This window comes from Pleurodeles waltl, chromosome 4_1, assembly GCF_031143425.1.
Source record: "Pleurodeles waltl isolate 20211129_DDA chromosome 4_1, aPleWal1.hap1.20221129, whole genome shotgun sequence".
NCBI classification, from domain to species: Eukaryota; Metazoa; Chordata; class Amphibia; order Caudata; family Salamandridae; genus Pleurodeles; species Pleurodeles waltl.
The window spans coordinates 841439166-841453998 of NC_090442.1; the positions used below are offsets into that span (position 1 = coordinate 841439166).

Sequence of the window (14833 nt, forward strand, 5' to 3'; positions counted from 1 at the left end):
TTTATAGCGGTAACCACTTCTTTATTGATAATCTACATACGCTACATAGCTGTACATAGTGTACAGTTTCAATAAACGGGCTCAGTGATAAAGAATGAAATGACGGCTGCGATCATTAACTCCCCATGAATCGATTGCTTTTTTCAAGGACCTGTGTCCAATGCTGGTGGTATTGATAAGTTGTTTTCCATACACAGCAAATCCCCCCAAAAAACAGAGCACCTATATTCAAACTGGGGCAGTAACACATTATATCAGGTCGCATTAGACTGGAGGTTGCGGCAAAACGTTAACCGTTCAATGTTTATTCAAAGGCTTTCATGGTTAATACTTTTTATTTTGCATCCACATTGTCCCACGTAGATTGTTTTCACCGAATTACATGCCCCCTTCAGTTTGTAAAACCTTGCCACCCCAGTATCCCCGTGACCCCGCCCGCCCCTCCTGGAAGGGTCTGCCCAATATGGATGCAGTAGTCCATGCCAGGGCCTGGCAGAGGCCGTGAGGGCGATAATGGGAATCTGATTACTGGCCTGTATCCCATCTTTCCTGCCCCAGTCCCTCCCTCTGCCCCGGAGCGGGCTACAGGCCGATGAAGGACAGGCCTAAATCTTACGAGGGAGCGCTTCCTTTCAAGCGTAAAGCGCCTGCTCGTCCTACCCACCAGCCGCGCGGTAGATGTACAGGTCCCTTCCCTGTGGAGCTCAGTGATGGAATAGACAACTTCATAAAACAAAACATATTTATAGGTCTATGTTTACGAGTTGTAATTAAAGTTCATGCTTACCCGTATGAAAATAGTTTTATCCCCCAAACGGTAGCGCCCTTCAGATAAATACTCTATAGAAAACCGATTGGAGCAACTGCAAGGCAAATCTTCTGCTATATGTTTAACCTAAAAAAAAAAAAGGAAAAACATGGCCAGTTATTTATTCGCATTCTTTCAAGCACTCCACCGAGTATGAACCGTACGCATTCGTTGACGTGAGGATCACAGCGTTTCAGTGTAGTAAATATCCTCATACAGCAGAAATAGCTAAATAGATAGTAGTCCCCATATGGTCAGCATGCACATGAATTATGGTAATAAACTATAGAATGCTGACTCGGTTAGTGTACAGAGCGTGGAAAGGTCCCACACTCACTTCTACAAACACGGATACTTGTGTAATGTCACTACTATTAATGCGCTTTAGTGGTTTCAACTTTACACGTCACAGATACAAACGTAAATCTGAAAAATCTCAAACAGAAAAATGTTAGTTTGCACAGTCTGGATTAAATATGATGTGAATTCAAAGCGCAATCATTTTAGATAAATTAGCTGCGATCTAGAACATTCACAATAAAAGTATATAGGAAATATTAATTGAAGGTCATTTTGCATTAACGTCCTCCTCAAAAAACCTTGTCTTCACCATTTAACCAAGAGCAGGTAGCATCCTTCTCTCTTCCCCCATTCTTGTTTACTCTTGGAAAACCGCTTCAATTCTCATTCTACGTCTTCACACTTTGTTCTGCCAATTTTAATCTGAATTCAGTATTTATCTTTGAAATGGAGAGAATTCCCTGAATTGCCTGCAGGTTTTATGTGAATGACAAGTCTTAAAATCTGCATCTCCACTCCCAACCACCGCAGAAGCACGTGTACAAAGTAGTCACACCAAACAGTCCAAGTTTGTATTCAGCAAAGACTAAAGGGGAAAATATTCATGGCCCTTGGAAGTCAACATTTTGTTTAGCCAGTTAAGGTTTGTTATGCTAGAGTGACCTCAAGCCTACGAGCTAAGGAAACAAGCACTGGCAAAGCCAATAAGTCTCGCCTATGTGAGAGATATTGGCTTTGCCAATGTCTTTTAGCTAAGTTGTACAGCAGCATGGCTGCTGTGCAGCATCGCTATGTGTTAGAATAAAAGTGGTATGAAGCGGCCACTGCAGGCGGAGTCATAGTGCTTTTTTTCCCCTAGAGCTGGTTGGTGGTGTAAACACAGATAACGGATGGGATGCAGGGCGGTAAAGAAGGGGAACATGGGCTATCGAGACTGGAAAAAAAGGCAGCAGCTCTCCAGCTGTTATGTAACGGGAAACACTGCAGACTTCAGAATTGGGGACCTAAGTTCGTGTCTCGGCATCCAGTCAACATCCTGTGGTTCTGGGCAAATCACTTAGGGGGTCATTATGACCCTGGCGGTCGGCAATATTGTTGCGGTAAGTGTCGCTAAAAGGCTAAAAGGCTGGTGGTACTTACCACCAATGTACCACTCTGACCGCCACGGTGGTAACAGCCGCCAGGCTGGAGATATCTACCTCCAGCTCAGCGGCCGCCATTGTTCCGCCTGTGGGATTATGACCATGCCTACCGCCATGGTTTTCATGGCGTTCGTAACGCCACGGAAACCATGGCGGTAGGCTATATCCTTCCCCCTCCCTCCCGTTACCCCTCTACCTCTCCAAGTCCCCCCACCCCCCTACATTCTCGCTCCCTTCACACACACACACATGCACATACTCATTCACACATACATACACGCATGCATACATCCAATCACACACACACACTTCCAAACATACACACAGACACGCATTCATATTCACAGCATACACGCACTTACACTTCCATACATGCACACACACATTCAATGCCCAACACACACCCGGTTTTTACAGCCAAGGTTAAAATGAGGGCCCTAATTTCCCCCAACTTTTTGGGGTGGGGTAGTTTTAGGGGTGGGGGTGGGATGTCAGGGTTGTTTAGGTTTTGGGGGGTGGGGAGGCACAGTAGTTTTATGGGCAGGGTGGTGGGGTCAGGGTATTTTTTTAGTTTTTAGGGGGGTGGGTGGGGTGTCGGAGTAGTTTAGGTTTTAGGGGGCGGGGTCGCGGTAGTTTTAGGGGCAGGGAGTCAGGGTATTTTTAGTTTTTAGGGGTAGTTTTAGGAGCGGTGTGGGGGTCGGGGTAGTTTAGTTTTTAGGGAGTGGGGGGGTCGCAGTAGTTTTAGGGGCGTGGTGGGGGTTGGGGTATTTTTAGTTTATGGGGTGGGAGGTCGGGGTAGTTTAGGTTTTAGGAGGTCACAGTAGTTTTAGGTGTAGGGGTGGGGGGTTCAGGGTATTTTTAGGGGGATGGAGGGTCGAGGTAGTTTAAGTTTTAGGCGTGGGGGTAGTAGGGCAGGGGTAGAATTGTTTTTAGGGGCAGGGTTCGTGGTATGCTCTTTTTGGCTGGGGGCATCCCAATCCAATTATAATTTATGGTACTGCGATCCAGTCAGTAGTACTTGAATCCACAAACTTTTGATCAACACCACCAGTCCCAACTTCATATACAATGACACCAAGTAACCTCCTATAATTCATTAGCAACAATAATAAAATGTCCACAAAAAATGTTTTTATCAAGGCATGAATAAAGTACACTAACATTTGAACTGTTGGTGCAAGTCCATAAGCAATTCAATAGATCCATACTTACCCAAATCACACTCATGTAGATATAATTAGTGGAAACAAGCTAAAATATGCTTTCATAGCCCAAAATATTAATGGTATTAATACCTCCCAATGGTATGTATTCAATACCTTATTTTCATAGTTTCACATGTACATATTAAGAATTCATTCACTGTTACAAGTGTATAACAATACTAAAGAGTCATTTGACTTGTTTGATTCTATGCATACCCTCTTTTGTTATTTTATTTTTTACAATCTTTCTTTGTTAATGGACAATACTTTGTCGTTTTTAATGGCTTTGGTTTTAAAATGTGGTTTTATATTTCCTTTGTATCCCTGAAGAAGTCCTTGAGTAGGACGAAACGTGTTGGCTACCTGTTGAAGGCACTCTTGTGGAATAAATGTAGAAAATGAATAAAGAAATTTCATGCACAAGTGCACGCTCTTCTGTGGACTTATTGAATATATATCTGTGAGCTAATTTGAACATATATGGAAGTTTGGAGGCCTTTTCCATGAAAGGATAACATGAAAAACCCGGGAATTAATTAATTACTTGATGATATTGATGCTTGGGTGTTGTTTTCCAACACTGTACTAGACTGGATTGTCTTTCCCTCATTGTGGTTTCTTTTGGTTGTTCACTGCTTGTAAGAAAATGGCTCCCTGTTGCAGGTACCCACTACTTTTTGCCTGATATTGATGCTGACTTGACTGAGAAGTGTGCTGGGACCCTGCTAACCAGGCCCTAGTACCAGTGTTCTTTCACTTAAAAATGCACCATTGTTCCACAATTGGCACATCCCTGGCACACAGATAAGTCCCTTGTAAAAGGTACCAGTGGTACCAAGGGCCCTGTGACCAAGGAAGGTCCCTAAGGGCTGCAGCATGTGTTGTGCCACCCTTAGGGCCCCCTGACCTAACTCATGCACAATGCCATTACAGATTGTGTGTGTTGGTGGGGAGAAAAAGGCAAAGTCGACATAGCATCCCCCTCAGGATGCCATGCCCACAAAATACTGCCAGTGACATAGGTAGGTCACCCCTCTAGCAGGCCTTACAGCCCTAAGGCAGGGTGCACTATACCACAGGCGAGGGCATAGCTACATGAGCAATATGCCCCTACAGAGTCTAAGTCTATTCTTAGACAATGTAGGCACAGTGTGGCCATACTAAGTATATGGTCTGGGAGTTTGTCAAAACGAACTCCACAGCTCCATAATGGCTACACTGAATACTGGGAAGTTTGGTATCAAACTTCTCAGAATAATAAACCCACACTGATGCCAGTGTTGGTTTTATTACAAAATGCACACAAAGGGCCTCTTAGAAGATGCCCCCTGTAATTTACCCAATCCTTCAGTGCAGGACTGACTGGTCAGGCCAGCCTGCCACTGAGACGAGTTTCTGCCCCCCGGGGGTGAGAGCCTTTGTGCTCTCTGAGGACAGATACAAAGCCTGCACTGGCTGGAGGTGCTTCTCACCTCCCCCTGCAGGAACTGTAACACCTGGCGGTGAGCCTCAAAGGCTCATGCCTTTTGTTACAGCACCCCAGGGCATCCCAGCTAATGAAGATGCCTGTTCCTCCGGCCACTGCCCCCACTTTTGGCGGCAAGACTGGAGGAGATAATGAGAAAAACAAGGATGAGTCACCCACCAGTCAGGACAGCCCCTAAGGTGTCCTGAGCTGAGGTGAACCCTGCCTTTAGAAATCCTCCATCTTGAGATTGGAGGATTCCCCCAATAGGATTAGGGATGTGCCCTCCCCCCTCAGGGAGGAGGCACAAAGAGGGTGTAGCCACCCTCCAGGACAGTAGCCATTGGCTACTACCCCCAGACCTAAACACACCCCTAAATTTAGTATTTAGAGGCAACCCAGAACCCAGGAAATCAGATTCCTGCAACCTGAAACAAGAAGGACTGCTGACCTGAAAGCCCTGCAGAGACGGCGGAAGATGACAACTGCTTTGGCCCCAGCCCTACCGGCCTGTCTCCTGACTTGAAAAACTGCAACAGCGATGCATCCAACAGGGACCAGCAACCTCTGAAGCCTCAGAGGACTGCCCTGAACCTAAGGACCAAGAAACTCCTGTGAGCAGCGGCTCTGCTCAACAAACAACAACAATATTGCAACTTTTCAGCAACTTTCAAAGACTTCACTCTTCCCGCCGGAAGCGTGACAATTCACCCTCTGCACCCGACGCCCCCGGCACGAGCTCCAGAGAACCAACACCACAGGGAGGACTCCCAGGCGACTGCGACCTCGTGAGTAGCTCGAGACGACCCCCCAGGACCCCCACAGCGACGCATGCAGAGAGAATCCAGAGGCTCCCCCTGACCGCGACTGCCTGTAACAAGGAACCAGACGCCTGGACCAAGTGCTGCACCCGCAGCCCCCAGGACCAGAAGGAACCGAACCTCAGTGCAGGAGTGACCCCAGGCGACCCTCTGCCTAGCCCAGTCGGTGGCTGGCCCGAGAAGCCCCCCTGTGCCCTGCTTGCACAGCTAGAGTGACCCCTGGATCCCTACATTGAATCCTATACAAAACCCAACGCCTGCTTTGCACACTGCATCCGGCCACCCCTGTGCTGCTGAGGGTGTGTTTTGTGTGCCTACTTGTGCCCCTCCCCAGTGCTCTACAAACCCCCCTGTTCTGCCCTCCAAAGATGCAGGTACTTACCTGTGGGCAGACTGGAACCAGAGCACCCCTCTTCTTCATAGGCACCTATGTGTTTTGGGCACCACTTTGAACTCTGCACCTGACTGGCCCTGAGCTGCTGGTGTGGTAACTTTGGGGTTGCCCTGAACCCCCAACAGTGGGCTGCCTATGCCCAGGAACGTAGACTTGTAAGTGTTTTACTTACGTGACTTACTAACCATTACTTACCTCCCCCAGGAACTGTTGATTTTTGCAGTGTGTCCACTTTTAAAATAGCTTATTGCCATTTTAACAAAATCTGTGTATGTTATTGCTCTAATTCAAAGTTCCTAACTTACTTGTGTGGAGTACCTTGCATTTTATGTATTTACTTCAAATCTTGAACTTGTGGTTCTAAAAACTAATTAAGAAAATATATTTTTCTATATAAAACTATTGGTCTGGAGTTAAGTCTTTGAGTGTGTGTTTCTCACTTATTGCCTGTGTGTGTACAACAAATGCTTAACACTACCCTCTGATAAGCCTACTACTCGACCACACTACCACAAAATAGAGCATTAGAATTATCTAATTTTGCCACTATCTTACCTCTAAGGGGAACCCTTGGAGTCTGTGCACACTATCTCTCACTTTGAGAAACTATATACAGAGCCAACTGCCTACACTGCTTCCAAGAAAAGCAAAATGAATTAGCCCAAGAAGGAATCATGGCTGCATACCTGACCTTGCATGACCTGTCACAACCCAATCCAAGATGATCCCCACCAGACAATAATGCTGCTATCCCAGTTCCAGAGTGGCAGGTCAGAGTAAGTTCCTACAAGAAGGGTCCATTTCTTACTGGAGACGGTGGACTGATCGGGGTTGTTTTGTGCACGGGCAGCAGCATCCTGAGATATAAGCAGTCAGCAACATCAGCACTCCTGCAGTGTGTTCTTAAAGGAAGTTTCCTTAACCCTCTCTGCTTTCCCACCTCTCACATTTCTGCACTTGCCGGGAGAAAACTGGGTCAGTCACTGGCCATTTTCTTAACCTGTTCTTTTGTCACATATTTCGTGGCCTGGAATTGCCACACCAATTTGAGCCGTTAGTTCAGGAAAGCAGATGTTCCCCTCTGACTTCTCTTTTTTCCCTCCCTCTACTAGTTCAAGGACAGCTATCCATTGTCAGGCTTAATTAGACACATGTAGAACTGCAGAGATTTACAAAGGATACCTGGTGCTTTTAGAGCTCTCTCAGGGATCCACCAATCACACTGTGGTGCAGCGTTGCCCCTCACCCCAAACACTTTCTTTTTTTGTCAGTATACATCTGATGTACTCACTCCTAGCAACTAGTACTGCATTCTGTATTATTTGTCTACAGAAGACTGACAAACTATTTCCTTCTTTTGATGACAGGCCCCATCCGCATCAGTCTACTTAATGTTCTGCTCTTCAATCTTCGATGTACACCTGATTTTTTCTTATAAATTCCTATAAAACTGTAGTTCTACTCTTTTGATCCTACTTCACATCTCTACATTCCTATAATTATTTGCAGGACTTTACGCTACTGACAGCTGTCAACACATTTCAAATCCTACATCTTGTTAACATGGTCAAAATCTAGAAGAACCGTAAAAGATTTACAGACTGGCAGTTTTGTGAAGAACAAACAAAAGTCAATCAACTTTATGCATCCACTTATTTTCTTGTTTTCAAGCACAGCCTTTTTTGGGAAGGGATTAGAGGAGAACAAGTCCGTCAAAGAGGCTAACTCTGGTACAACGTGGCAAGAGACTGTTAGACACTGCTCTTGCAAATGCTCTAGTTTTCTCACAGCTACTCTTCTGGATTTTTATTAAAATGGCAATTCTTTTTAAGATGTAAAATATGACTCAACTGTTCTTCATAACAAAACAAGCATCACGATAAAGTAGTAAATACGATCATTACAGAATGACCAGTAGCCTGGATAGAAGGGAACAACTGTCAGAGCACTGAAAACTGTTCAAAAAATTCCTTTGAGCCAATAAGCAAAGGAAAAAAAAACTTGTTTCCAAACATATTTTATCTTGTTTTCAATTGCCTACTACTAGGAGGTGGGTGCTGCTGACAGATGACCTCACATGACTCAATGACTGACAATGCAAATTCTGGTAAACTAGTATCTTGAATTGAAACAATTCATTGTGGGTGTTTTGCCCAGATGTCCACCTTTCTCCCTGAGAGAGGCATCCTAGCTACCATGAGATTTGACACATGGGGCTTGGAGCGGATGCAAGCCCCTCCAGAAAGGCTTTCTAGGAAAGTCTGGAAAGGTCTTCTATCTTCCAAAGAGCACTGGCAAGAGTGGATTGAATTTTTCCAACTCTCTAACTACTGTACTGAGGTGTTTCTTCAGATTGAAATCCTACGAAAATCAAATCATCTTTCTGGTAGTCTACATTTTCTGATTGTAGGCTTTGCACATGTGTTAACATCTTTAGGCATCACAATTGAGACATTTTCCCTAAACAAAGAGCTGTGAAAACTCCTGTAAGGAAGGCAGAAAATCCCACTTGGTATCCCTCAACTTACACTTCCTGAACTGTACTGAAAGAAGGTGCTTGGGAAGGAAGGGAGGATTTCTGACTCTAGGAGCCCAGCAGGCACATAGTAACTAAATCTATTCTACTGATTAAAAGGAAGGCACGGTTTAAAAGCTAGTAGATGGGTTTGATAAATGGTTTGTTATTGAATGGTTTGATAACTGACACCACATCAGATACACATTGCTTGAGAACTCTAAGGGTGAGAGGGCTTATTTCAGTTCAAGAACTGTCTGGAAAATAAATATAGAAACAAAACCAAAGACAGTTACAATACACACAGGTTTCTTACAAGCCAGGCTAATCACATTTAAACACAACACCAATACACAAACCAGAACAACTACATACAGATCCCTCAAACAACAGCTTCAAAGATTGAAGGATTTTACTATGGGGCATTTGGAAAGTAAACAATGCTGCACTGACACTGTAGAACATTGTACACTTCAGGGGTTTAGGATGAAGCAACATGGCACTCAGAAGCTCACAACTTTAATTGTGAGTTTACGAAATGACAGAACACAATGGCACTTTGGAGGAACACACAGCTTCTCACCTCTGGCATTAAAAGGATGCCCAGCAAGATCAGCTAGTGTAACCTAAGTCTAGAAAATGCTGAAAGAACATCTAATTTAGATAAATGTCTGCAATAATCCTTAGGGAAAGTGCAAGGCAGCTTCAAAGAGCACTACAATAAGGACCGATATACAGGAGAAAAGCTACGCTCAAAGAAAGAAAGACTGAAAAGTGGAGTTATGCACTAGAAACCCATATGTAATACCTTAACTAATATATTATGTTCAATGCTAAATACAGGAAGATGTTTTTAAGGGGAAAAGAGGTTTGCACTGGTTTAAAAAAAGACGCTAGTGAGCGAGAATTCTATATAGGTAAACATGTTTGTACAAATGATGGCGATCATAATTGTCAATAAATAGGAGTATGCAGTTAATTTTAATTTGGTGAAACACAGGCTTACCGCTTCATGCAATTCTCCATGATGACAAGATGACTTGGAGGCACTGGAAGGAACTACAGATCCCGATGAAATGAGTACGGATTCTTCAAATTCAATTTCATTCTCCAATTTGACCAGAACAGGAGGTTCAACTCCATATCTTGAAAACAATTGAAGAGACAGGTGCATATTTATGTGAATAATATAAACATTAAATTAAAGGAGTGTAAATAGTAGTCCGCGAACTGCAACCACCTACATCACCTTTTATCCAGCAAATTAAGCAAGACTTCATTAGGCATGCACTTGGGCTAAGTCCAATTACATCATCATTTTTAAATCTAATAAAACAATTAACACGTGCAATCCACTTAAAGTACCATAACTCTTCCATTTAATCATGTTCAATATTTATTGGAAAACCATACTACTAAATATAGCGAACTCACTACACATTTTGAGTCCAATTTTGATCTCAGCAGAAACATCAGAGCTGTGTAAACTGATGTTTATAAAAGTCAATGTTTTTATTACAATAAAACCTACCAAATCTTTTAATAAAATAATTTCTAAATATGGTTACCACAATATTAATGTTCATTCTGAAATTCCGGAGAGGTTTGTAAATGCTCTCAATAGTTTCTAATTTTAAGCTGTATTTGAGAAGGAAAGAGTTAAGATACTAAAAATACACACCTTGACACAATGCGACCAAGTTCCAGAAGACAAAGACAGACCTGCCTTGGGTCTTTGTGCAAAACTGAAAGAAAATAATATAAATCAAAGCAAACAAATTGTTGAAACAAAGTTATCTGGTCAAGTCAAGTCAACTTTTTTCAGGTAACTTAGTTATATAAGTTACACATCAACGTGTTTCATACGAGAAAATATTTAAAAAACACATATTGCTTAAAACAATCCTGTTACCCCTAAAAGTCTCATAGCATAGTATGTTTCATAAAAATGTAAAATACACATTAATGATATAAAAATGTACCTGTATACCCATTCACCAAAGCCATGCAAAGTCAGCCTACAACGATTTGTACATGTCACAATGAATTTAAATGTATATTGCCCCCCACTCCAAAGCTTCATATATTTTCCAACATAAAATCATATTGTATCCTAAAATTCAATTTCGTAATAAAAGTCCATTCTAACATACCATGCCCTTCTTTCTAGTTTTCCTAACTTGCAGAAAAAAATTCAAAATCGAAGAGGAAATAAACAGGAATTTAGTTGCTAGAGAAACTGCAAAGCCGGTCCGCATTGTAAACAATTTAAAGATCGTATCAATGGTAAGATGCCTCTTTTCGTCAGTGCAACATAAAAATCACAAAAAAAGATGAGATGGACAGTTGTTTGCTCTGAAGAGGAATCACATGGGCACAGTGGTAATTGCTTACTATTACCCTCCTTAACCCCCTGGGTGCCGTGGACGTAATGGTTATGTCCTCGGCTGCAGCGCTGCTGTGCCGAGGAAGTAACCATTACGTCCTGCACCTGGCTCATGGGGGGCGCGCTAGCGCTCCCCCTGTGGGCCAACCACCCACACCCCTCGGGCAGGGATGGCAGGGGAAGCACTTCTTTCCTCTCATGTCTCTCTGAGCATTCCTGCAGCACAATCACATAGCGATTGTGCTGGAGGAATGCCCACTAGACACCAGAGACTTTGTTTACTTTTAGTAAACAAAGAAGGGGAGCGGCCCCTTGAGCAAGAGTCACTCCCCAACGGTGGAAATTTTTTTTTTGTGCCATTTCTGCCCCCTAAATGGCCTATTTTAATTGGGCGTATCTGGCCCGAAGGGGAGCAGAAACCTCTAGACACCAGGGCTAATTTTCTTTTCTTTTTTTTTTTTTTCTTTTTTACAGGGGGGAGCGGTCCTTTCGGCAAGGGTTGCTTCCCTTGGGAGCAATATTATTTTAGGTCATTTCTGCCCCCCTTGAGGGCAGATTGGTCTATTTTTATTAGGCCAATCTTCCCCTCATGGGGCAGAAACCATTAGACACCAGTGATTTAAAAAAAACAAAAAACTAAAGGGGAGCGACACCTTAGGCAAGGGTCGCTCCCCGGGGGGCATATTATATTAGGTCATTTCTGCCCCCCTTAGGGGAAGATCGGCCTACGTTTATTAGGCCAATATTTTCCCAAGGGGGGCAGAAACTACTAGACACCAGGGATTTAAATAAAAATTATTTTACATAAGGGGAACAGCCCCTTGGACAAGGGCCGTTCCCCAATGGGGGCATATCATTTTAGGCCATTTCTGCCTCCCTTGGGGGCAGATCAGCCTATTTCTATTTTGCCCATCTGCCCCAAGGGGGGGCAGACACCGCTTATGCACCAGGGATTGTTGTGTGTCTGTGTGTGTTTTGTTGGCAAGGGTTGCTCCCTATGGGGGCACATTACTATTGACCATTTCTGCCCTCCTTGGGGGCAGAACGGCCTATTTTTATTAAGCCCATCTGCCCCCAAGGGGGCAGAAACCACTTAGGTACCAGGGATCGGTGTGTGCGTTTTGTCTGGGGGGGCGGCCCCTTGGGCAAGGGTCACTCACCATGAGGGCACATTACTGATGGCTATTTCTGCCCCCCAGGGGGCAGATCGGTCTAATTTTGTAAGGTCCATCTGCCCCCAAGCCCATTAGACACCAAGGAAGAATTATTTTTTTACCCCCACCCCAAATAAATGGTGACAAAGTTGTTCTGCCCATTACTCCCAATCCATTCCAGGGGGGGTAGGGGGTAGGGAGGTCAGAAAGCCTATTAGATGCCAGGGAATTAAAAAACAAAATAGAGCGGTGGGAGTTGCCAGCCAGTATGGGCATGGTTATGAAGGGGGTAACAGCCTTTCAGCACGCCTTGCAAACTAAAGGATCTTATCCCAACGGCAAGCAAGAGGACATTTGATTATTTGGGGTTTTGATTTTACTTTTGGGTCAAAGGAGCTTGGCTAACTCTCAATATAGTCCCTCTTTGAGTGGTGAGCAGCTGCACTTTTTGGACTTTGGGACGCTGTCACCTAGAGAAATCTATCATCAGACCTAGACACATTTGAAAACTAAACATCTGGTCGAGTCCAGGGTGGTATGCTTCACATGCACCCCACACAATTTTCTTACCCACAATGCCCTGCAAACCTTGCTTGAAATCATGCATTTTCCCTACATTTTTGTGATTGAACCTTCCGGAATCCGCAGGAATCCACAAAATTTCTACCACCCAGCATTGTCGCATCTATACTGATAAAAATTCTGCCCCACTTGTCAGCCTAAAAACTTTTTTTCAAACTGCCCTTTTGGACCCTCTTTGGTTCCCTCTCAATTTCAACATGTTTTTGGCCCTTCTACACAAGTGAGGTATCATTTTTTTGTCCTCATACACCTCAAAATCCTGAACCAACTCCATATTTCCACCTTGCACCTTCTCAAATATGGAGATGACCCATGGCATGCAGCTCCCTTTTCTCTCACTCAGCCATCCAGCGGTGAGTAAACACCGACACAGCTGAAGAGCGGGGGGAGGGAGTGTAATCATTGGTTTGCGGAAACCAAATCATAAGCCCTCTTAAACATTTACCACCTTCCTTGATCTCTTCTCCATTTTACCAAAGGGTTCCACATTTCTTCCTTCCTCTTGTTTAAACCACCCGCCTCTAAATCAATTTTTGCGGTATAGAGGAGAGCGTGACGCCAGTCCAGATGCGGGGGGGGGGGGCGGATTTCGCCATTCACTTTTGACATATTTCTCTTGAGGCATAACATTTCCCCAGAGAGTGCCAGCCAATGCAAATCCGCCATCCAAACCCTCTAGAATTTTCCAGTACCAGACCGAACCCTTCTTGAGTATGGGGGAATCAGAAAGTACTCTATCCTCCAAAATGTTTGCCGCTCCAGGAGTCGTTCGGGCCTTCAACACCCAACCTTTTAATAGAGTATATTTCAGAGTTGAAAAGGACCCTCCCGTCTTATCCTCAAGCTCTTCCTAAGATATTAAGGCTCCTTCCCTGAAAAGGTCTCCCCAAACCGCTATGCCAGCCTTCTTAATAGGCAATGCTAAGACATCCTTTAGGCACTCAGTGGGGCTTGGTGAATCCAAAATGGGGGTGTATTGACTATAGTAACTAACTCCCGCTGCTAGTCTTAACTGGTACCAACTCACTGCGAGGTTACAAAGTATTCAATTTTATATTTTTGAAAATTTTGGGTCTCCAAATTTATAAAGAATGGTATATTTTGCTGTTGTACATAACTCGAAGGATAGCGGGGAACTTAAACTGTGCAGACGCTCCTAGCCTTTTGAATTCCCCTAGCCGCCGCCCTAACTCCCATTGATTGTTTATGGTGATCTTAGACAGGTCTGATCTAATCTCGAACAAAAAATCCTGAACGTTAATAGTTTTCAACTTTAATGCCTTGGAAATAATTTTTTCTTAAAAAGTGAATAAAAATCTTTAGAGGCTTACTATTATTTGTTTTTTTTTTTCAAAGCGGTCTCTATGTATCCTTTGAATGTCTCTTATGATTTCTTCTTCACTCTCCTCTAACAAGAGTGCAGACTTAAGTGAGACCACAAATCCTTTCAGAGTTCCTCCTTCCAGAACATGTAACACTCTCAAGTTGTTCCTCCTCGAGCTATTCTCCAACTGTTCCAGTTTACTCTGTAAGACATGTTCATATTCCTTCAACACCTGAATTTCATCTTTATGTAGTCCTAGTTCATCTTTCATGGCTCCCACCGCTTCTTCAAGAGCCTGAGTTCTCAAAGACAGGAGATCAAGCTTCTTCTCCAATGCCTCACAGGCTTCTCTTATTTCTCCCTGATTTTTTTCAGATATTTAAAAACCTTTTCTAATGTCTTTAGAGATGGAGAGAATCATTGTCTCCACGGAGAGATCACAAACAGGACCAGCTTGAGGGCCCATCATGTGACAATCCGAAGCCTGATCAGAAGCAAAATCTTCTGGTAGCCTCTGGCCTGCACTTCTGACAGGCGGGACCATTTCTCTGAGTGGCTGTATTGGGGTCCCCTTCATAGTCCTGGGTTAACTCCTCACCAACCCTTAGACTTAACTGGTTTGCATGGAGGGGGCCTCTTGACCTAACTCTCTCGGCCACTTCATAACTAAAGGACCTTGAACACAATTTTCCTGTTGCATTTCCAACTTCCTGGATGATGAATCCACTATCACTGGC

At 43.8% G+C, this 14833-nt stretch overlaps 1 protein-coding gene across 1 annotated transcript in view; it reads right to left on the reverse strand.

The window, feature by feature from the left end:
- Nucleotides 1–14833, reverse strand: part of GAS2L3 (growth arrest specific 2 like 3) — a 189164-nt gene that overhangs the window by 16969 nt on the left and 157362 nt on the right. The window contains exons 7-9 of the mRNA XM_069229601.1: nucleotides 10332–10395; nucleotides 9657–9795; nucleotides 788–895 (exon numbers count right to left, since the gene is read on the reverse strand). Coding sequence (XP_069085702.1) covers nucleotides 788–895; nucleotides 9657–9795; nucleotides 10332–10395 — 311 coding nt within the window. The remainder of the gene's footprint in view (nucleotides 1–787; nucleotides 896–9656; nucleotides 9796–10331; nucleotides 10396–14833) is intronic.